Source organism: Pseudophryne corroboree, chromosome 2, assembly GCF_028390025.1.
Source record: "Pseudophryne corroboree isolate aPseCor3 chromosome 2, aPseCor3.hap2, whole genome shotgun sequence".
Classification (NCBI taxonomy): Eukaryota; Metazoa; Chordata; class Amphibia; order Anura; family Myobatrachidae; genus Pseudophryne; species Pseudophryne corroboree.
This window is the reverse complement of record NC_086445.1, coordinates 250,786,549-250,811,584: the sequence shown is the minus strand read 5'-3', so window position 1 is coordinate 250,811,584 and position 25,036 is coordinate 250,786,549. Positions and strand designations below refer to the sequence as shown.

Sequence of the window (25,036 nt, the reverse complement as noted above, 5' to 3'; positions counted from 1 at the left end):
CAAAAATAAAAAATCAACATCAACCGTGTTGAAAAAATCAAAGGCCAAGAAACGAGCACGTTCGGAAAACACGGAAGCCACATTAATGGTGGCACATCGCATAGGTTGGGGATCCATGTTTCTTGGATTATAGAAGTAGGATCCCATTCACTTTTTCTTTGCTTGTCTTTTAGAGTCCTCATCCGAGGATCCAACTCTTTTACATGCCACCCCAAAAGGGATAGCATCCTCATCAGACAGGGAGATCTCTTCCTCCTCCCCCTCCTCCTCACTCACACTATCAGCAACAGGGACCACAGTCTCACTAAGTAGACTCTCGGACCCCTTCCTACCAATCCCCTCCCCAACAACACACCCCTCCACCTTTACCACCTCGTCCGGGGGAGGATCCGGATCAGGAGCCTTTGGGGTACTAATAAAGGAGCCGCCTCCGGGACCACCCACACCAGGGGACCCAGGAGTTTCATCAACCACCAACACCTCATCTGAAGAATGAGGGACTTCCCCTTCTGGACACTGAGCTACTTCAACCACGTCTAACAGGGATCCTACAGCCTGGCTCAACTGAATCCCCACAGGGTCCCACTCCAGCTCCCCCTGAGAACCATTTCTTTCCAAGTGCTTAGTTTTGCTTTGGGCTTTACCTTGTCCCATTTTTCCCTGTTTATCCTTAGCTACAACCTCCTTCCCAGCAACTGACAGCTTAGAGGCCTGCTTTGGCTTTCTATTTTTTGAGACATTTGGGACAAAAACTAATTCTTTGCCCCCAACCATGACCACCTCCCCCTCTTCTTCATCATCAGAAGAAGACAGGACATCGAACCTATTTGAGCAAATAAAATCTGCCTCCTTTTTTTTAGGCTTCCTCCTCCTCCCTTTATTGACGATCTGAAAGGATGCCTCCCCCTTTTCAGGCTGAACCTTCTCTTTCCCACCATCTTCTATTCTCTTTGAGATGTCCTGATGCTGCACAGTAACCGGTACGCTACTTTCTCGACCAGGACCAACCTCCGGCACCACTTCTTCCACCCCTGCACTATAATTATGCGAAGCCTTAGGGCATCGACTGTAGGGATGACCAACTGTACCGCAAAGATTACACCTGACCTTGCTGCATTCCCGGGACCCATGCCCCAACTGGCCACACAAAGCACATTTAATCACCCCACAATCGCTACTGAGGTGACGGAAGTCACCACACTTATGACAGGTTCTGGGTTGCCCAGGGTAAAAACACTGGAGTCGATCACGGCCAATGTAAGCGGCGGAAGGTATGTGTCTAGTCTCAGCCCCTACCTGGTGTAACCTCACAAAGGCCGAATAGGCACCACCCCAGACCCCCCTTGTATGATCAAACTTTACCAAAGGAGAGAGTACTGTACAAGACCTAGACAACCAGCAGGGGGCAGTGATTCGTTACGCACCAACACAGTGATCTTAACCCTGTCCTGCCTCGTGATGGTATGGGATTTGAAAAAACAATATGGTTCCTTCATCTTGTTTTTCTCCCAACGTGAGCCAAAGGCCTGCAGGCCATTCAGGGAGAGGAAGCTCAGGTCGAAATCTGGAGTTCTCACTGGGTGAATGCATGCAAAAAGATCTGCAGCCTCAAACCCCAGTGAGAAGATCATACCTAAGAACTCCGACTTTGAAGGAGCCTCCCCATCCCCTACCCATTTGAACTGTACCACATTTCTTCTTTTTATGGGCTGACCCCCACTCACCCCGAACTGAGGACCAGCACTCGGCCGACCAGGAGCAGCCAAAGAATTAGCATATGAACCAGCACCTGGCCTAACCTCAGAGGGAGTTACAGGGAGCCCTTCAGGTGCCAGACCACTACAAGCCCCTATTCCCACATTCCCCACCCCACCAGTCATCCTGACCTGGTTCGCCTGAAACAAATTCACAGCTGCTAGAGCCCTCACCGGCATATCCATGTTACCATATACAGTTTCTACTAACATAAATTCTTCAGGGGTTAATTTGCTCTTATCTACAGCTGGCAGTCCTTGAGCCAATCTCTGCCCCTCTTTCGGCATGGCTTCATACTTTGAAACACCCATCGATGTGGGTAATGATGTCACCTGCGATGTCATACCTGATGCGTCTTTGGCCCCGCCTCCCTCAGCCACCACGGCGACTAAGCCAGAGCCAGCCACCGCAGGCTTACAGGGATGGCCAGCCTCAGCATCAACCACGGCCCGCGCCGCACCCACACTTGCAACTTTAGAGGCGAGCGTTTCGGGGACAAGTCCACAGGGAGCAGTGACAGTCACAAGAGTCCCAGCATCCGCCAAGACCCCAGCAACCGCCACGCCCCCCGCACCGTCACCACCCAGCACTCCCTCCAGGAGAGACGCCTCCCCCGTTTGGAAGCCACCAGATACTGCCATCATTGGCCTTTCCACGATATCTGCAGCATCATGCACGATCTTAGAAAAATCACTTCCATCACAGCTCCCGACAGCCACTTCCTTCTCCATAGGCTGGACTCCCACCTCCATACACTCCACTGGAGGCTCTGATGCCGCTACTGAACTTGCCAGGACCAGGCCGCCACCGCCATCCTGTTCAGGCAGAGATTCCTGCAACTCCTTTTTCCCTTGAGACAGAACCTGACGACACAATGCCGACGCAGCCACTGAAACTGCTGGGACCGACCTGCTACTGCCCCCACAATCCTGCTCAGGTAAGGACTTTATCAATACTTCTTTCTCCTGAGAAAGAGCCAGATTACATAACACTTTCATTCTTTCCTTTACTGCAGCCAGGCTAGTACTTAGCTCCCATATCTCATCTTTAGAAGAGCTCTCTCACGACTGCTACAAGTATTTCGTTTCCTTCTCTTGAGGGAAAGACGAGAGGTTAAACGAGACTGCTCCATTTTTAACTCTTCCAGGCTCATATTCACATATTCATCCACAGAGGATTCTGAGCTGCTATCAAAGACCACAGCATCCCCCGCTTCACCACAGGCAGGTACCTTCGCCATATCACCCCCCCCGGTTTTCCTCACCTGGAAAGCCAGAGTCCCGTGGTTTGGGGGTCACCAGTTGGGGATCCTGTTTCTTCACAGGGTCCACAATCACTGGGGCTGCCACACTGACCGAATCTCCCAATGCTGGAACTTCCATGGCTGTATGCAGGCCAGAAATCCCGGGACCTCCTTCGGGCCCAGCAGCCCGGGACTCGCCATCATCGTTCTCCCCAGGAGGATCCATCCTCCCCTGGGAGGCTCCCAGGGGAAACACTGCAGGCTTCAGAAAAGGACCAGGGCATAAGAGCTCTCTCCTGTGCAGCCTCCTCCAGTCTCAGGTGTCAAATTTGTGGCCCAAGACTGGTTAACCCTTGCAAAACTACAACTACTTATTCAAAATGGCAATTTATAAAATGGTGTTTGTGCCCACTTTGCCAGTGTATTTCATGCCCAAAACAGCATTGGGCCAAGCAAAATACAAGTGGGTCATATGTAAGTGACCACATTCTGTTGATTTCAGGTGTCAAATTTGTGGCCCAAGACTGGTTAACCCTTGCAAAACTACAGCTACTTATTCAAAATGGTAAAATATGGTGTGTGTGCCCACTTTGCCAGTGTATTTCATGCCCAAAACAGTGTTGGGCCAGGCAAAATACAAGTGGGTCACATGCAAGTGACCACCCTCTGTTGTTTTTTGGGGGGTCAAATTTGTGGCCCAAGACTAGTTAACCCTTGCAAAGCTACAGCTACTTATTCAAAATGGTAAAATATGGTGTGTGTGCCCACTTTGCCAGTGTATTTCATGCCCAAAACAGCGTTGGGCCAAGCAAAATACAACTGGGTCATATGTAAGTGACCACATTCTGTTGATTTCATGTGTCAAATTTGTGGACCAAGATTGGTTAACCCTTGCAAAACTACAGCTACTTTTTCAAAATGTTAAATTATGGTGTGTGTGCCCACTTTGCCAGTGTATTTCATGCCCAAAACAGTGTTGGGCCAAGCAAAGTACAAGTGGGTCATATGTAAGTGACCACCCTGTGTTGATTTCAGGTGTCAAATTTGTGGCCCAAGACTGGTTAACCCTTGCAAAACTACAGCTACTTATTCAAAATGGCAATTTATAAAATAGTGTTTGTGCCCACTTTGCCAGTGTATTTCATGCCCAAAACAGCGTTGGGCCAAGCAAAATACAAGTGGGTCATATGTAAGTGACCACTCTGTGTTGATTTCAGGTGTCAAATTTGTGGCCCAAGACTGGTTAACCCTTGCAAAACTACAGCTACTTATTCAAAATGGTAAAATATGGTGTGTGTGCCCACTTTGCCAGTGTATTTCATGCCCAAAACAGCGTTGGGCCAAGCAAAATACAACTGGGTCACATGCAAGTGACCACCCTCTGTTGTTTTCGGGTGTCAAATTTGTGGCCCAAGACTAGTTAACCCTTGCAAAACTACAGCTACTTATTCAAAATGGCAATTTATAAAATAGTGTTTGTGCCCACTTTGCCAGTGTATTTCATGCCCAAAACAGCATTGGGCCAAGCAAAATACAAGTGGGTCATATGTAAGTGACCACTCTGTGTTGATTTCAGGTGTCAAATTTGTGGCCCAAGACTGGTTAACCCTTGCAAAACTACAACTACTTATTCAAAATGGCAATTTATAAAATGGTGTTTGTGCCCACTTTGCCAGTGTATTTCATGCCCAAAACAGCGTTGGGCCAAGCAAAATACAAGTGGGTCATATGTAAGTGACCACATTCTGTTGATTTCAGGTGTTAAATTTGTGGCCCAAGACTGGTTAACCCTTGCAAAACTACAGCTACTTATTCAAAATGGTAAAATATGGTGTGTGTGCCCACTTTGCCAGTGTATTTCATGCCCAAAACAGTGTTGGGCCAGGCAAAATACAAGTGGGTCACATGCAAGTGACCACCCTCTGTTGTTTTCAGTTGTCAAATTTGTGGCCCAAGACTGGTTAACCCTTGCAAAACTACAGCTACTTATTCAAAATGGTAAAATATGGTGTGTGTGCCCACTTTGCCAGTGTATTTCATGCCCAAAACAGCGTTGGGCCAAGCAAAATACAACTGGGTCATATGTAAGTGACCACATTCTGTTGATTTCATGTGTCACATTTGTGGACCAAGATTGGTTAACCCTTGCAAAACTACAGCTACTTTTTCAAAATGTTAAATTATGGTGTGTGTGCCCACTTTGCCAGTGTATTTCATGCCCAAAACAGTGTTGGGCCAAGCAAAGTACAAGTGGGTCATATGTAAGTGACCACCCTGTGTTGATTTCAGGTGTCAAATTTGTGGCCCAAGACTAGTTAACCCTTGCAAAACTACAGCTACTTATTCAAAATGGCAATTTATAAAATAGTGTTTGTGCCCACTTTGCCAGTGTATTTCATGCCCAAAACAGCGTTGGGCCAAGCAAAATACAAGTGGGTATCTTTTTATTAAGAAAATTGCAACATATATTATACAAATATGATAAAATTCATAAAACAAGACACACAGTGTACACTGAATTGTTGTCTAGCTAACCAAACAGAAATCAACAAAGCTTGTATGGCTGCACATACTGCCAGTACAGCTTAACATATATCATCTAGACAAAACCAACCTACTATACAAACAATACACATCATAACCAGAAGCAATGAAAAAATGAATGAAACCTTTTAGCCACATGTAAACCGTCTCAACAAAAGAACTAGAAAAAGAAAATCTACGGGGTGGTGAAGAACAGAAAGCCAAAAGATGAACAAGAAAAGGATTTCTGCTACCCACTCAAGGGGGTTTCAAGTGGCGCCAGAGCCTGGACCACTCGACAGCATCCAACCTCCTCCTGTCCATATCCATCATCCCCCTAATCTCGTGTAGAATATTTCCCACCACCACTTCACAGGGGAGGACCTTTGCTCTGAGGGAAACCTGACACCGTGCACCCCATGTGTGAAACCTAACTGCTAAACTAACTAAAAAAATTGTGGTTAAATCATATCCTTTATACCCTTTGAACGTCCCATAAACCCACTCAGGGTAACTATGACCCGAAAGGCACGGGATGCATAAGGCCCTTGAAACCGCTTTACAAACCTTTATATTGAAGGGACACTCAAGGAGGAAGTGGTCCATTGTCTCCTCCTCCCCTAGACATTCCTCACGTGGGCAACCACGATCATCGGCACTTCGACACTTGAGATTACCCCGCACATAAAGTCTCCCTTGGAAGGAAAGCCAGGCAATATCTCTGAACTTCAGTGGGATTCTCTGAGAATTAATCAGAGACAACCCATCTGAGCAGACACTGCCCGGGCAGTCCCTTAACGACAGCGGAGCATAGAAGTGAGTCTGTAAAATTCTTCTCTCCAACTCCCTTCTAGAGAAGTTTTTGACTTCACCCACCTCCAGCCCCCAAAGCCTTGTCATCTTCAAGCACAGTATAACGTAGATCGGGAGGTAGCCATGCCGGACTCCAAGGGTTTTTACTCGGCCACCATCCATCCATAACCCGAGGAAGGGAGACACCCAGGCCCTAAAACTTTCTACCCATCGAGGGGGAGTTTCTAAAAACAAACTCCCTAGATTTAGCTTTAAAAAAGTTGTAGCGAAAAACACTACAGGGTTGACCATACACAGCCCCCCTTGTTCCCTCGATCTGTAGGTAATCCCTCTCTTGACCAGATTCATTCTATTCCCCCATAACATCAGGAAGAATAAAGAATACATCCTGGTCCACAAAGATTGTGGCAAAAAGCACACATAACTGACATACAAGAAAAGCGGAACCAAGTAGGTTTTGCACAAATCAACCCTTTCCCTGAAAGAGAGCTGCCACCCTCTCCAGGACCGCACCTTTCTAGTAGCATCTTCCAGCCTCTTATCCCAATTTTGAGTGGCATAATCACCACGGCCAAATTTAATACCTAGAACTTTTATCTCTGGACTGGCGCGGGGGAGACTATCCGGAAGGGCAAACTCGTCACCTTCCTCCCCCATCCAGAAAGCTTCACACTTGTCCTGATTGATTCTGGAGCACGAAGCCTCAGAATACTCGCAGATAAGACGTTCCATGTCACGCGCCTCTGCCACAGACGACACGACCACAGTAACGTCATCCGCGTAGGCCGCCACCCTCAGTGGTAGCCCAGGGCCCAGCTGCACCCCTGCAACAGTACCGCACTCAATCCTCCGCACAAAGGGGTCAATTGCGAATACGTACAGAAGGGGGCTCAGGGGACACCCCTGACGGACACCCGAGTCAACCGAAAACGCGGGCCCAACCCAACCATTGACAAGCGGGAAGCTCTCAGCCTGTTTGTAAATGACACGTAGCCAATCTACCACCCTCGCTGGAAGACCATACCTTTCCAGCACAGCCCACAGGTACTGATGATTAACCCGGTCAAAAGCCTTGGACTGGTCCAATGCCAGCAAATACTTACCCCATTTTTCAGCACGACATTGCTCCACGGCCTCCCGGATGCCAAGGACAGCACTAAAGGTGCTTCGACCCTTTACAGTGCAATGCTGAGACGGGGAAAGTAACAGCCCGGAAACTTCCATCAGCCGATTAAAGAGTACCTTTGCCAGAATCTTTCTGTCCGTATTGAGAAGAGCGATGGGGCGCCAATTCTCAATACGGGCTGGGTCCTTACCTTTAGACAATAATATGAGAGCAGAGGATCTCATAGAGGGAGGGAGCACTCCCTCACCCAGGCTTTCATTAAATACCTCTACAAGATGAGGAGCCAAGATGTCTGAGAAAACTTTAAAAAATTCAGATGTTAACCCATCTGGGCCTGGAGATTTTTTTATAGACAAACCGTCTATAGCCTTCTTGACCTCCTCCACTGTCACATCATTCCCCAAAGAGTCAAAAGAAGGATCAAGCTGCTCAAGCCCAGGTGTCTCCCCCAGGAACCGATCCATCCTCTCTCTAATGAGCGGCTGCTCAGACAAAAGGTCAGAGTAATAAGACCTGATGACTCCCAAAATACCCTCCCTGTCTCCATGAAGAGTACCCTGGTCATCAAACAGGCCCTGGACCTCCCTCAAATCAACTGATTTTCTGCAACTCTGGTAGGGATCAGGCGAGTGGTATTTTCCATAATCCCTCTCCAAAATCAAAGAAGCCAGACGATCATACTGATATTCTCTCATCTGAGCCTTCACCCGGGAGATTTCCCCACAATCCCCACGCCCAGAGATCAAGAAATCTAGTTCCTTTCTCAGGCTCTGGTAGATACATCTTTTTGTCAAGTTTCTCCTGGCTACCAGGCTTTGAAAAAACCTTTGAGTCCTCTTTTTACACTCCTCCCACCACTCAGATCTACTCCAACCAGCCTCCAGAAGTGTTTCCTGCAGTTGAAAAAAGTCTCTAAAGGACTGTCTAACTCCCTCCTCCTTCAGGAGCCCAGAATTCAAACGCCAAAGGCCCCGCCCTTTCTGAGGGGTTTCTGAGACGTTCAAAGCAACACACAGAAAAACGTTGTCGGAGAACTCTACTGGCTTTGTCTCAGGAGGCAAAGTTTTCGAGGACTCCTTAACAAAAAACCTATCTATCCTAGAACTACGGCTACCACAATGATAGGTGAAACCAGTGAGGTCTGGGAAATGGCGAACATGCACATCGACCAGACCAGCCTCTCTAATCATGCTAACTAAAAAATTGGAATCATAGCCCAGGGTCATCTTTGTGACTCCCCTATCTTTTGGCCTAATAACGGTGTTAAAATCACCACCAAAGATGATCTGCCGGGCCGTAAAGAGAAACGGTTTTATCTCCCTGAAAAGACATTTCCTGTCCCAAGCTGTTTGGGGCCCATAGATGTTTATTAATCTCAGGTCATGTCCTCTCAGGTTGACATCCAAAACCATGCACCTACCTACCTGTAATTCTATAATCCTGTGCACGTTTACCATATCAGTAAAAAGCACTGCCAACCCACCGTACGGCTCGGCCGCAAGAGACCAGAAGAAAGGCCCACGCCTCCACTGACCCTTGGCCCGATGAAGTGTGGCCAGGTCACCTATCCTGGTCTCCTGCAAAAATAAAAAATCAACATCAACCGTGTTGAAAAAATCAAAGGCCAAGAAACGAGCACGTTCGGAAAACACGGAAGCCACATTAATGGTGGCACATCGCATAGGTTGGGGATCCATGTTTCTTGGATTATAGAAGTAGGATCCCATTCACTTTTTCTTTGCTTGTCTTTTAGAGTCCTCATCCGAGGATCCAACTCTTTTACATGCCACCCCAAAAGGGATAGCATCCTCATCAGACAGGGAGATCTCTTCCTCCTCCCCCTCCTCCTCACTCACACTATCAGCAACAGGGACCACAGTCTCACTAAGTAGACTCTCGGACCCCTTCCTACCAATCCCCTCCCCAACAACACACCCCTCCACCTTTACCACCTCGTCCGGGGGAGGATCCGGATCAGGAGCCTTTGGGGTACTAATAAAGGAGCCGCCTCCGGGACCACCCACACCAGGGGACCCAGGAGTTTCATCAACCACCAACACCTCATCTGAAGAATGAGGGACTTCCCCTTCTGGACACTGAGCTACTTCAACCACGTCTAACAGGGATCCTACAGCCTGGCTCAACTGAATCCCCACAGGGTCCCACTCCAGCTCCCCCTGAGAACCATTTCTTTCCAAGTGCTTAGTTTTGCTTTGGGCTTTACCTTGTCCCATTTTTCCCTGTTTATCCTTAGCTACAACCTCCTTCCCAGCAACTGACAGCTTAGAGGCCTGCTTTGGCTTTCTATTTTTTGAGACATTTGGGACAAAAACTAATTCTTTGCCCCCAACCATGACCACCTCCCCCTCTTCTTCATCATCAGAAGAAGACAGGACATCGAACCTATTTGAGCAAATAAAATCTGCCTCCTTTTTTTTAGGCTTCCTCCTCCTCCCTTTATTGACGATCTGAAAGGATGCCTCCCCCTTTTCAGGCTGAACCTTCTCTTTCCCACCATCTTCTATTCTCTTTGAGATGTCCTGATGCTGCACAGTAACCGGTACGCTACTTTCTCGACCAGGACCAACCTCCGGCACCACTTCTTCCACCCCTGCACTATAATTATGCGAAGCCTTAGGGCATCGACTGTAGGGATGACCAACTGTACCGCAAAGATTACACCTGACCTTGCTGCATTCCCGGGACCCATGCCCCAACTGGCCACACAAAGCACATTTAATCACCCCACAATCGCTACTGAGGTGACGGAAGTCACCACACTTATGACAGGTTCTGGGTTGCCCAGGGTAAAAACACTGGAGTCGATCACGGCCAATGTAAGCGGCGGAAGGTATGTGTCTAGTCTCAGCCCCTACCTGGTGTAACCTCACAAAGGCCGAATAGGCACCACCCCAGACCCCCCTTGTATGATCAAACTTTACCAAAGGAGAGAGTACTGTACAAGACCTAGACAACCAGCAGGGGGCAGTGATTCGTTACGCACCAACACAGTGATCTTAACCCTGTCCTGCCTCGTGATGGTATGGGATTTGAAAAAACAATATGGTTCCTTCATCTTGTTTTTCTCCCAACGTGAGCCAAAGGCCTGCAGGCCATTCAGGGAGAGGAAGCTCAGGTCGAAATCTGGAGTTCTCACTGGGTGAATGCATGCAAAAAGATCTGCAGCCTCAAACCCCAGTGAGAAGATCATACCTAAGAACTCCGACTTTGAAGGAGCCTCCCCATCCCCTACCCATTTGAACTGTACCACATTTCTTCTTTTTATGGGCTGACCCCCACTCACCCCGAACTGAGGACCAGCACTCGGCCGACCAGGAGCAGCCAAAGAATTAGCATATGAACCAGCACCTGGCCTAACCTCAGAGGGAGTTACAGGGAGCCCTTCAGGTGCCAGACCACTACAAGCCCCTATTCCCACACTCCCCACCCCACCAGTCATCCTGACCTGGTTCGCCTGAAACAAATTCACAGCTGCTAGAGCCCTCACCGGCATATCCATGTTACCATATACAGTTTCTACTAACATAAATTCTTCAGGGGTTAATTTGCTCTTATCTACAGCTGGCAGTCCTTGAGCCAATCTCTGCCCCTCTTTCGGCATGGCTTCATACTTTGAAACACCCATCGATGTGGGTAATGATGTCACCTGCGATGTCATACCTGATGCGTCTTTGGCCCCGCCTCCCTCAGCCACCACGGCGACTAAGCCAGAGCCAGCCACCGCAGGCTTACAGGGATGGCCAGCCTCAGCATCAACCACGGCCCGCGCCGCACCCACACTTGCAACTTTAGAGGCGAGCGTTTCGGGGACAAGTCCACAGGGAGCAGTGACAGTCACAAGAGTCCCAGCATCCGCCAAGACCCCAGCAACCGCCACGCCCCCCGCACCGTCACCACCCAGCACTCCCTCCAGGAGAGACGCCTCCCCCATTTGGAAGCCACCAGATACTGCCATCATTGGCCTTTCCACGATATCTGCAGCATCATACACGATCTTAGAAAAATCACTTCCATCACAGCTCCCGACAGCCACTTCCTTCTCCATAGGCTGGACTCCCACCTCCATACACTCCACTGGAGGCTCTGATGCCGCTACTGAACTTGCCAGGACCAGGCCGCCACCGCCATCCTGTTCAGGCAGAGATTCCTGCAACTCCTTTTTCCCTTGAGACAGAACCTGACGACACAATGCCGACGCAGCCACTGAAACTGCTGGGACCGACCTGCTACTGCCCCCACAATCCTGCTCAGGTAAGGACTTTATCAATACTTCTTTCTCCTGAGAAAGAGCCAGATTACATAACACTTTCATTCTTTCCTTTACTGCAGCCAGGCTAGTACTTAGCTCCCATATCTCATCCTTTAGAAGAGCTCTCTCACGACTGCTACAAGTATTTCGTTTCCTTCTCTTGAGGGAAAGACGAGAGGTTAAACGAGACTGCTCCATTTTTAACTCTTCCAGGCTCATATTCACATATTCATCCACAGAGGATTCTGAGCTGCTATCAAAGACCACAGCATCCCCCGCTTCACCACAGGCAGGTACCTTCGCCATATCACCCCCCCCGGTTTTCCTCACCTGGAGAGCCAGAGTCCCGTGGTTTGGGGGTCACCAGTTGGGGATCCTGTTTCTTCACAGGGTCCACAATCACTGGGGCTGCCACACTGACCGAATCTCCCAATGCTGGAACTTCCATGGCTGTATGCAGGCCAGAAATCCCGGGACCTCCTTCGGGCCCAGCAGCCCGGGACTCGCCATCATCGTCCTCCCCAGGAGGATCCATCCTCCCCTGGGAGGCTCCCAGGGGAAACACTGCAGGCTTCAGAAAAGGACCAGGGCATAAGAGCTCTCTCCTGTGCAGCCTCCTCCAGTCTCAGGTGTCAAATTTGTGGCCCAAGACTGGTTAACCCTTGCAAAACTACAACTACTTATTCAAAATGGCAATTTATAAAATGGTGTTTGTGCCCACTTTGCCAGTGTATTTCATGCCCAAAACAGCGTTGGGCCAAGCAAAATACAAGTGGGTCATATGTAAGTGACCACATTCTGTTGATTTCAGGTGTCAAATTTGTGGCCCAAGACTGGTTAACCCTTGCAAAACTACAGCTACTTATTCAAAATGGTAAAATATGGTGTGTGTGCCCACTTTGCCAGTGTATTTCATGCCCAAAACAGTGTTGGGCCAGGCAAAATACAAGTGGGTCACATGCAAGTGACCACCCTCTGTTGTTTTTTGGGGGGTCAAATTTGTGGCCCAAGACTAGTTAACCCTTGCAAAGCTACAGCTACTTATTCAAAATGGTAAAATATGGTGTGTGTGCCCACTTTGCCAGTGTATTTCATGCCCAAAACAGCGTTGGGCCAAGCAAAATACAACTGGGTCATATGTAAGTGACCACATTCTGTTGATTTCATGTGTCAAATTTGTGGACCAAGATTGGTTAACCCTTGCAAAACTACAGCTACTTTTTCAAAATGTTAAATTATGGTGTGTGTGCCCACTTTGCCAGTGTATTTCATGCCCAAAACAGTGTTGGGCCAAGCAAAGTACAAGTGGGTCATATGTAAGTGACCACCCTGTGTTGATTTCAGGTGTCAAATTTGTGGCCCAAGACTGGTTAACCCTTGCAAAACTACAGCTACTTATTCAAAATGGCAATTTATAAAATAGTGTTTGTGCCCACTTTGCCAGTGTATTTCATGCCCAAAACAGCGTTGGGCCAAGCAAAATACAAGTGGGTCATATGTAAGTGACCACTCTGTGTTGATTTCAGGTGTCAAATTTGTGGCCCAAGACTGGTTAACCCTTGCAAAACTACAGCTACTTATTCAAAATGGTAAATTATGGTGTTTGTGCCCACTTTGCCAGTGTATTTCATGCCCAAAACAGTGTTGGGCCAGGCAAAATACAAGTGGGTCACATGCAAGTGACCACCCTCTGTTGTTTTCGGGTGTCAAATTTGTGGCCCAAGACTAGTTAACCCTTGCAAAACTACAGCTACTTATTCAAAATGGCAATTTATAAAATAGTGTTTGTGCCCACTTTGCCAGTGTATTTCATGCCCAAAACAGCATTGGGCCAAGCAAAATACAAGTGGGTCATATGTAAGTGACCACTCTGTGTTGATTTCAGGTGTCAAATTTGTGGCCCAAGACTGGTTAACCCTTGCAAAACTACAACTACTTATTCAAAATGGCAATTTATAAAATGGTGTTTGTGCCCACTTTGCCAGTGTATTTCATGCCCAAAACAGCGTTGGGCCAAGCAAAATACAAGTGGGTCATATGTAAGTGACCACATTCTGTTGATTTCAGGTGTTAAATTTGTGGCCCAAGACTGGTTAACCCTTGCAAAACTACAGCTACTTATTCAAAATGGTAAAATATGGTGTGTGTGCCCACTTTGCCAGTGTATTTCATGCCCAAAACAGTGTTGGGCCAGGCAAAATACAAGTGGGTCACATGCAAGTGACCACCCTCTGTTGTTTTTTGGGGGGTCAAATTTGTGGCCCAAGACTAGTTAACCCTTGCAAAGCTACAGCTACTTATTCAAAATGGTAAAATATGGTGTGTGTGCCCACTTTGCCAGTGTATTTCATGCCCAAAACAGCGTTGGGCCAAGCAAAGTACAAGTGGGTCATATGTAAGTGACCACATTCTGTTGATTTCATGTGTCAAATTTGTGGACCAAGATTGGTTAACCCTTGCAAAACTACAGCTACTTATTCAAAATGTTAAATTATGGTGTGTGTGCCCACTTTGCCAGTGTATTTCATGCCCAAAACAGTGTTGGGCCAAGCAAAGTACAAGTGGGTCATATGTAAGTGACCACCCTGTGTTGATTTCAGGTGTCAAATTTGTGGCCCAAGACTAGTTAACCCTTGCAAAACTACAGCTACTTATTCAAAATGGCAATTTATAAAATGGTGTTTGTGCCCACTTTGCCAGTGTATTTCATGCCCAAACCAGCGTTGGGTCAGGCAAAATATAAGTGGGTCACATGCAAGTGACCACCCTCTGTTGTTTTCAGTTGTCAAATTTGTGGCCCAAGACTGGTTAACCCTTGCAAAACTACAGCTACTTATTCAAAATGGTAAAATATGGTGTGTGTGCCCACTTTGCCAGTGTATTTCATGCCCAAAACAGCGTTGGGCCAAGCAAAATACAACTGGGTCATATGTAAGTGACCACATTCTGTTGATTTCATGTGTCAAATTTGTGGACCAAGATTGGTTAACCCTTGCAAAACTACAGCTACTTTTTCAAAATGTTAAATTATGGTGTGTGTGCCCACTTTGCCAGTGTATTTCATGCCCAAAACAGTGTTGGGCCAAGCAAAGTACAAGTGGGTCATATGTAAGTGACCACCCTGTGTTGATTTCAGGTGTCAAATTTGTGGCCCAAGACTAGTTAACCCTTGCAAAACTACAGCTACTTATTCAAAATGGCAATTTATAAAATAGTGTTTGTGCCCACTTTGCCAGTGTATTTCATGCCCAAAACAGCGTTGGGCCAAGCAAAATACAAGTGGGTATCTTTTTATTAAGAAAATTGCAACATATATTATACAAATATGATAAAATTCATAAAACAAGACACACAGTGTACACTGAATTGTTGTCTAGCTAACCAAACAGAAATCAACAAAGCTTGTATGGCTGCACATACTGCCAGTACAGCTTAACATATATCATCTAGACAAAACCAACCTACTATACAAACAATACACATCATAACCAGAAGCAATGAAAAAATGAATGAAACCTTTTAGCCACATGTAAACCGTCTCAACAAAAGAACTAGAAAAAGAAAATCTACGGGGTGGTGAAGAACAGAAAGCCAAAAGATGAACAAGAAAAGGATTTCTGCTACCCACTCAAGGGGGTTTCAAGTGGCGCCAGAGCCTGGACCACTCGACAGCATCCAACCTCCTCCTGTCCATATCCATCATCCCCCTAATCTCGTGTAGAATATTTCCCACCACCACTTCACAGGGGAGGACCTTTGCTCTGAGGGAAACCTGACACCGTGCACCCCATGTGTGAAACCTAACTGCTAAACTAACTAAAAAAATTGTGGTTAAATCATATCCTTTATACCCTTTGAACGTCCCATAAACCCACTCAGGGTAACTATGACCCGAAAGGCACGGGATGCATAAGGCCCTTGAAACCGCTTTACAAACCTTTATATTGAAGGGACACTCAAGGAGGAAGTGGTCCATTGTCTCCTCCTCCCCTAGACATTCCTCACGTGGGCAACCACGATCATCGGCACTTCGACACTTGAGATTACCCCGCACATAAAGTCTCCCTTGGAAGGAAAGCCAGGCAATATCTCTGAACTTCAGTGGGATTCTCTGAGAATTAATCAGAGACAACCCATCTGAGCAGACACTGCCCGGGCAGTCCCTTAACGACAGCGGAGCATAGAAGTGAGTCTGTAAAATTCTTCTCTCCAACTCCCTTCTAGAGAAGTTTTTGACTTCACCCACCTCCAGCCCCCAAAGCCTTGTCATCTTCAAGCACAGTATAACGTAGATCGGGAGGTAGCCATGCCGGACTCCAAGGGTTTTTACTCGGCCACCATCCATCCATAACCCGAGGAAGGGAGACACCCAGGCCCTAAAACTTTCTACCCATCGAGGGGGAGTTTCTAAAAACAAACTCCCTAGATTTAGCTTTAAAAAAGTTGTAGCGAAAAACACTACAGGGTTGACCATACACAGCCCCCCTTGTTCCCTCGATCTGTAGGTAATCCCTCTCTTGACCAGATTCATTCTATTCCCCCATAACATCAGGAAGAATAAAGAATACATCCTGGTCCACAAAGATTGTGGCAAAAAGCACACATAACTGACATACAAGAAAAGCGGAACCAAGTAGGTTTTGCACAAATCAACCCTTTCCCTGAAAGAGAGCTGCCACCCTCTCCAGGACCGCACCTTTCTAGTAGCATCTTCCAGCCTCTTATCCCAATTTTGAGTGGCATAATCACCACGGCCAAATTTAATACCTAGAACTTTTATCTCTGGACTGGCGCGGGGGAGACTATCCGGAAGGGCAAACTCGTCACCTTCCTCCCCCATCCAGAAAGCTTCACACTTGTCCTGATTGATTCTGGAGCACGAAGCCTCAGAATACTCGCAGATAAGACGTTCCATGTCACGCGCCTCTGCCACAGACGACACGACCACAGTAACGTCATCCGCGTAGGCCGCCACCCTCAGTGGTAGCCCAGGGCCCAGCTGCACCCCTGCAACAGTACCGCACTCAATCCTCCGCACAAAGGGGTCAATTGCGAATACGTACAGAAGGGGGCTCAGGGGACACCCCTGACGGACACCCGAGTCAACCGAAAACGCGGGCCCAACCCAACCATTGACAAGCGGGAAGCTCTCAGCCTGTTTGTAAATGACACGTAGCCAATCTACCACCCTCGCTGGAAGACCATACCTTTCCAGCACAGCCCACAGGTACTGATGATTAACCCGGTCAAAAGCCTTGGACTGGTCCAATGCCAGCAAATACTTACCCCATTTTTCAGCACGACATTGCTCCACGGCCTCCCGGATGCCAAGGACAGCACTAAAGGTGCTTCGACCCTTTACAGTGCAATGCTGAGACGGGGAAAGTAACAGCCCGGAAACTTCCATCAGCCGATTAAAGAGTACCTTTGCCAGAATCTTTCTGTCCGTATTGAGAAGAGCGATGGGGCGCCAATTCTCAATACGGGCTGGGTCCTTACCTTTAGACAATAATATGAGAGCAGAGGATCTCATAGAGGGAGGGAGCACTCCCTCACCCAGGCTTTCATTAAATACCTCTACAAGATGAGGAGCCAAGATGTCTGAGAAAACTTTAAAAAATTCAGATGTTAACCCATCTGGGCCTGGAGATTTTTTTATAGACAAACCGTCTATAGCCTTCTTGACCTCCTCCACTGTCACATCATTCCCCAAAGAGTCAAAAGAAGGATCAAGCTGCTCAAGCCCAGGTGTCTCCCCCAGGAACCGATCCATCCTCTCTCTAATGAGCGGCTGCTCAGACAAAAGGTCAGAGTAATAAGACCTGATGACTCCCAAAATACCCTCCCTGTCTCCATGAAGAGTACCCTGGTCATCAAACAGGCCCTGGACCTCCCTCAAATCAACTGATTTTCTGCAACTCTGGTAGGGATCAGGCGAGTGGTATTTTCCATAATCCCTCTCCAAAATCAAAGAAGCCAGACGATCATACTGATATTCTCTCATCTGAGCCTTCACCCGGGAGATTTCCCCACAATCCCCACGCCCAGAGATCAAGAAATCTAGTTCCTTTCTCAGGCTCTGGTAGATACATCTTTTTGTCAAGTTTCTCCTGGCTACCAGGCTTTGAAAAAAACCTTTGAGTCCTCTTTTTACACTCCTCCCACCACTCAGATCTACTCCAACCAGCCTCCAGAAGTGTTTCCTGCAGTTGAAAAAAGTCTCTAAAGGACTGTCTAACTCCCTCCTCCTTCAGGAGCCCAGAATTCAAACGCCAAAGGCCCCGCCCTTTCTGAGGGGTTTCTGAGACGTTCAAAGCAACACACAGAAAAACGTGGTCGGAGAACTCTACTGGCTTTGTCTCAGGAGGCAAAGTTTTCGAGGACTCCTTAACAAAAAACCTATCTATCCTAGAACTACGGCTACCACAATGATAGGTGAAACCAGTGAGGTCTGGGAAATGGCGAACATGCACATCGATCAGACCAGCCTCTCTAATCATGCTAACTAAAAAATTGGAATCATAGCCCAGGGTCATCTTTGTGACTCCCCTATCTTTTGGCCTAATAACGGTGTTAAAATCACCACCAAAGATGATCTGCCGGGCCGTAAAGAGAAACGGTTTTATCTCCCTGAAAAGACATTTCCTGTCCCAAGCTGTTTGGGGCCCATAGATGTTTATTAATCTCAGGTCATGTCCTCTCAGGTTGACATCCAAAACCATGCACCTACCTACCTGTAATTCTATAATCCTGTGCACGTTTACCATATCAGTAAAAAGCACTGCCAACCCACCGTACGGCTCGGCCGCAAGAGACCAGAAGGAAGGCCCACGCCTCCACTGACCCTTGGCCCGATGAAGTGTGGCCAGGTCACCTATCCTAGTCTCCTGCAAAAATAAAAAATCAACATCAACCGTGTTGAAAAAATCAAAGGCCAAGAAACGAGCACGTTCGGAAAACACGGAAGCCACATTAATGGTGGCACATCGCATAGGTTGGGGATCCATGTTTCTTGGATTATAGAAGTAGGATCCCATTCACTTTTTCTTTGCTTGTCTTTTAGAGTCCTCATCCGAGGATCCAACTCTTTTACATGCCACCCCAAAAGGAATAGCATCCTCATCAGACAGGGAGATCTCTTCCTCCTCCCCCTCCTCCTCACTCACACTATCAGCAACAGGGACCACAGTCTCACTAAGTAGACTCTCGGACCCCTTCCTACCAATCCCCTCCCCAACAACACACCCCTCCACCTTTACCACCTCGTCCGGGGGAGGATCCGGATCAGGAGCCTTTGGGGTACTAATAAAGGAGCCGCCTCCGGGACCACCCCCACCAGGGGACCCAGGAGTTTCATCAACCACCAACACCTCATCTGAAGAATGAGGGACTTCCCCTTCTGGACACTGAGCTACTTCAACCACGTCTAACAGGGATCCCATAGCCTGGCTCAACTCAATCCCCACAGGGTCCCACTCCAGCTCCCCCTGAGAACCATTTCTTTCCAAGTGCTTAGTTTTGCTTTGGGCTTTACCTTGTCCCATTTTTCCCTGTTTATCCTTAGCTACAACCTCCTTCCCAGCAACTGACAGATTAGAGGCCTGCTTTGGCTTTCTATTTTTTGAGACATTTGGGACAAAAACTAATTCTTTGCCCCCAACCATGACCACCTCCCCCTCTTCTTCATCATCAGAAGAAGACAGGACATCAAACCTATTTGAGCAAATAAAATCTGCCTCCTTTTTTTTAGGCTTCCTCCTCCTCCCTTTATTGACGATCTGAAAGGATGCCTCCCCCTTTTCAGGCTGAACCTTCTCTTTCCCACCATCTTCTATTCTCTTCGAGATGTCCTGATGCTGCACAGTAACCGGTACACTACTTTCTCGACCAGGACCAACCTCCGGCACCACTTCTTCCACCCCTGCACTATAATTATGCGAAGCCTTAGGGCATCGACTGTAGGGATGACCAACTGTACCGCAAAGATTACACCTAACCTTGCTGCATTCCCGGGACCCATGCCCCAACTGGCCACACAAAGCACATTTAATCACCCCACAATCACTACTGAGGTGACGGAAGTCACCACACTTATGACAGGTTCTGGGTTGCCCAGGGTAAAAACACTGGAGTCGATCACGGCCAATGTAAGCGGTGGAAGGTATGTGTCTAGTCTCAGCCCCTACCTGGTGTAACCTCACAAAGGCCGAATAGGCACCACCCCAGACCCCCCTTGTATGATCAAACTTTACCAAAGGAGAGAGTACTGTACAAGACCTAGACAACCAATATATAATATCAGCAGGGGGCAGTGATTCGTTACGCACCAACACAGTGATCTTAACCCTGTCCTGCCTTGTGATGGTATGGGATTTGAAAAAACAATATGGTTCCTTCATCTTGTTTTTCTCCCAACGGGAGCCAAAGGCCTGCAGGCCATTCAGGGAGAGGAAGCTCAGGTCGAAATCTGGAGTTCTCACTGGGTGAATGCATGCAAAAAGATCTGCAGCCTCAAACCCCAGTGAGAAGATCATACCTAAGAACTCCGACTTCGAAGGAGCCTCCCCATCCCCTACCCATTTGAATTGCACCACATTTCTTCTTTTTATGGGCTGACCCCCACTCACCCCGAACTGAGGACCAGCACTCGGCCGACCAGGAGCCGCCAAAGAATTGGCATATGAACCAGCACCCGGCCTAACCTCAGAGGGAGTTACAGGGAGCCCTTCAGGTGCCAGACCACTACAAGCCCCTATTCCCACATTCCCCACCCCACCAGTCATCCTGACCTGGTTCGCCTGAAACAAATTCACAGCTGTTAGAGCCCTCACCGGCATATCCATGTTACCATATACAGTTTCTACTAACATAAATTCTTCAGGGGTTAATTTGCTCTTATCTACAGCTGGCAGTCCTTGAGCCAATCTCTGCCCCTCTTTCGGCATGGCTTCATACTTTGAAACACCCATCGATGTGGATAATGATGTCACCTGCGATGTCATACCTGATGCGTCTTTGGCCCCGCCTCCCTCAGCCACCACGGTGACTAAGCCAGAGCCAGCCACCGCAGGCTTACAGGGATGGCCAGCCTCAGCATCAACCACGGCCCGCGCCGCACCCACACTTGCAACTTTAGAGGCGAGCGTTTCGGGGACAAGTCCACAGGGAGCAGCGACAGTCACAAGAGTGCCAGCATCTGCCATTACCCCAGCAACCGCCACGCCCCCTGCACCGTCACCACCCAGCACTCCCTCCAGGAGAGACGCCTCCCCCATTTGGAAGCCACCAGATACTGCCATCATTGGTCTTTCCACGATATCTGCAGCATCATGCACGATCTTAGAAACATCACTTCCATCACAGCTCCTAACAGCCACTTCCTTCTCCATAGGCTGGACTCCCACCTCCATACACTCCACTGGAGGCTCTGATGCTGCTACTGAACTTGCCAGGACCAGGCCGCCACCGCCATCCTGTTCAGGCAGAGATTCCAGCAACTCCTGTTTCCCCTGAGACAGTACCTGACTACACAATGCTGATGCAGATACAGAAACTGCTGGGACCGAGCTGCTACTGCCCCCACAATCCTGCTCAGGTAAGGACTTTATCAACAATTCTTTCTCCTGAGAAAGTGCCAGATCACATAACACTTTAATTCTTTCCTTTACTGCAGCCAGGCTAGTATTTAGCTCCCAAATCTCATCCTTTAGGAGAGCTCTCTCACGACTGCTACAAGTATTTCGTTTCCTTCTCTTGAGGGAAAGACGAGAGGTTAAACGAGACTGCTCAGTTTTTAACTCTTCCAGGCTCATATTCACATATTCATCCATAGAGGATTCTGAGCTGCTATCAAAGACCACAGCATCCCCCGCTTCACCACAGGCAGGTACCTTCGCCATATCACCCCCCCGGTTTTCCTCACCTGGAGAGCCAGAGTCCCGTGGTTTGGGGGTCACCAGTTGGGGATCCTGTTTCTTCACAGGGTCCACAATCACTGGGGCTGCCACACTGACCGAATCTCCCAATGCTGGAACTTCCATGGCTGTATGCAGGCCAGAAATCCCGGGGCCTCCTTCGGGCCCAGCAGCCCGGGACTCGCCATCATCGTCCTCCCCAGGAGGATCCATCCTCCCCTGGGAGGCTCCCAGGTTAAACACTGCAGGCTTCAGAAAAGGACCAGGGCCTAAGAGCTCTCTCCTGTGCAGCCTCCTCCAGTCTCAGGTGTCAAATTTGTGGCCCAAGACTGGTTAACCCTTGCAAAACTACAACTACTTATTCAAAATGGCAATTTATAAAATGGTGTGTGTGCCCACTTTGCCAGTGTATTTCATGCCCAAAACAGTGTTGGGCCAGGCAAAATACAAGTGGGTCACATGCAAGTGACCACCCTCTGTTGTTTTTTGGGGGGTCAAATTTGTGGCCCAAGACTAGTTAACCCTTGCAAAGCTACAGCTACTTATTCAAAATGGTAAAATATGGTGTGTGTGCCCACTTTGCCAGTGTATTTCATGCCCAAAACAGCGTTGGGCCAAGCAAAATACAACTGGGTCATATGTAAGTGACCACATTCTGTTGATTTCATGTGTCAAATTTGTGGACCAAGATTGGTTAACCCTTGCAAAACTACAGCTACTTTTTCAAAATGTTAAATTATGGTGTGTGTGCCCACTTTGCCAGTGTATTTCATGCCCAAAACAGTGTTGGGCCAAGCAAAGTACAAGTGGGTCATATGTAAGTGACCACCCTGTGTTGATTTCAGGTGTCAAATTTGTGGCCCAAGACTAGTTAACCCTTGCAAAACTACAGCTACTTATTCAAAATGGCAATTTATAAAATAGTGTTTGTGCCCACTTTGCCAGTGTATTTCATGCCCAAAACAGCGTTGGGCCAAGCAAAATACAACTGGGTCACATGCAAGTGACCACCCTCTGTTGTTTTCGGGTGTCAAATTTGTGGCCCAAGACTAGTTAACCCTTGCAAAACTACAGCTACTTATTCAAAATGGCAATTTATAAAATAGTGTTTGTGCCCACTTTGCCAGTGTATTTCATGCCCAAAACAGCATTGGGCCAAGCAAAATACAAGTGGGTCATATGTAAGTGACCACTCTGTGTTTATTTCAGGTGTCAAATTTGTGGCCCAAGACTGGTTAACCCTTGCAAAACTACAACTACTTATTCAAAATGGCAATTTATAAAATGGTGTGTGTGCCCACTTTGCCAGTGTATTTCATGCCCAAAACAGCGTTGGGCCAAGCAAAATACAACTGGGTCATATGTAAGTGACCACATTCTGTTGATTTCAGGTGTCAAATTTGTTGCCCAAGACTGGTTAACCCTTGCAAAACTACAGCTACTTATTCAAAATGGTAAAATATGGTGTGTGTGCCCACTTTGCCAGTGTATTTCATGCCCAAAACAGTGTTGGGCCAGGCAAAATACAAGTGGGTCACATGCAAGTGACCACCCTCTGTTGTTTTTTGGGGGGTCAAATTTGTGGCCCAAGACTAGTTAACCCTTGCAAAGCTTTAGCTACTTATTCAAAATGGTAAAATATGGTGTGTGTGCCCACTTTGCCAGTGTATTTCATGCCCAAAACAGCGTTGGGCCAAGCAAAATACAACTGGGTCATATGTAAGTGACCACATTCTGTTGATTTCATGTGTCAAATTTGTGGACCAAGATTGGTTAACCCTTGCAAAACTACAGCTACTTTTTCAAAATGTTAAATTATGGTGTGTGTGCCCACTTTGCCAGTGTATTTCATGCCCAAAACAGTGTTGGGCCAAGCAAAGTACAAGTGGGTCATATGTAAGTGACCACCCTGTGTTGATTTCAGGTGTCAAATTTGTGGCCCAAGACTAGTTAACTCTTGCAAAACTGCAGCTACTTATTCAAAATGGCAATTTATAAAATGGTGTTTATGCCCACTTTGCCAGTGTATTTCATGCCCAAAACAGCATTGGGCCAGGCAAAATACAAGTGGGTCATATGTAAGTGACCACCCTGTGTTGATTTCAGGTGTCAAATTTGTGGCCCAAGACTGGTTAACCCTTGCAAAACTACAGCTACTTATTCATAATGGCAAAATATGGTGTGTGTGCCCACTTTGCCAGTGTATTTCATGCCCAAAACAGCATTGGATCAGGCAAAATACAAGTGGGTCATATGTAAGGGAACCTACTCTGATGATTTCAGGTGTCAAATTTGCTACCCAAGACTCATTAACCCTTGCAAAACTGAATGATCTGAATAAGAAGCTGGAGTTCGAATAAGAAGTGAATAAGAAGCTGGCCGAATAAGAAGCTAACTTCAGCCTCGTACCCTGGGCACACTACTCTATCTGTTTGGCTGGTCGACCACTATTAGTCGACATTGACATTGACAAATGGTCGACACATGAAAATGGTCAACACAGGATATGCGACACATGAAAAGGTCGACATGGCTTTTTTTTAAAAAAACTAGATTTTTAACTTTTCATACTTTACCATCCACGTGGACTACGATTGGAAATAGTAACCTATGCCGAGCGTAGCGGTAACTGAGCGAGGCACCTTGCCCACAAGGGGACGTGGTACACTATTTGTGGTTCCTGGTCATGTTTTACAGAAAAAATTACACCAAAAACAGTTCAAAAATCCATGTCAACATTTTCATGTGTCGACTATTTGATTAGATTTTAAAATTGACTTTAGAATTCTAGCTATGTTATGTCCATAACCATGAATGTAATTAATTTATTGTATATGTATTTTATTAATCTACAGGTTTGTGGGGGTGACCCTACATAATAATGTGGTCTCCAAGATACCACTGGCTTCTTCTTCCTATTGTTTTGGTGCCTTTTTTCAGTTGTGCTCTGGCCAGAAGAGGGCAGGACGTGCATTGTGGAGGTAAGAGATGACTGGTGACAACAATGTTCGGATCACGAGTGTGGATCATCAAATCAACAGTATCTAGGTCGACAGTGTTTAGGTCGACTACTATAGGTTGACAGTCACTAGGTCGACAGGGTTTCTAGGTCGACATGTGCTAGGTCAAAAGGTTGACATGAGGTTTTTTGTGGGGGGTTTGTGTCGTTTTAGTCGTAGAGTGACCAGGAACCCCAATTAGTGCACCGTCTCCCCTCGCATCGTGCAAGGTGCCTCGCTCCGCTAACGCTTTGCTCGGCACAGATTACCGTTCCAATCGTAGTCCACGTGGATCGTTAAGTATGAAAAAGTTCAAAAAAAGAATGTGAAAAACTCATGTCGACCTTTTGATCTGTCGACCTAGCACATGTCGACCTAGAAACCCTGTTGACC

At 47.4% G+C, this 25,036-nt stretch overlaps 1 protein-coding gene across 1 annotated transcript in view; it reads left to right on the top strand.

Moving 5' to 3' along the window:
* Window positions 1–25,036, top strand: part of CNPY2 (canopy FGF signaling regulator 2) — a 134,911-nt gene that overhangs the window by 30,339 nt on the left and 79,536 nt on the right. The window contains exon 2 of the mRNA XM_063952659.1: window positions 24,500–24,625. Within this exon, the coding sequence (XP_063808729.1) occupies window positions 24,526–24,625 (100 nt within the window). The 5' untranslated portion in view covers window positions 24,500–24,525. The remainder of the gene's footprint in view (window positions 1–24,499; window positions 24,626–25,036) is intronic.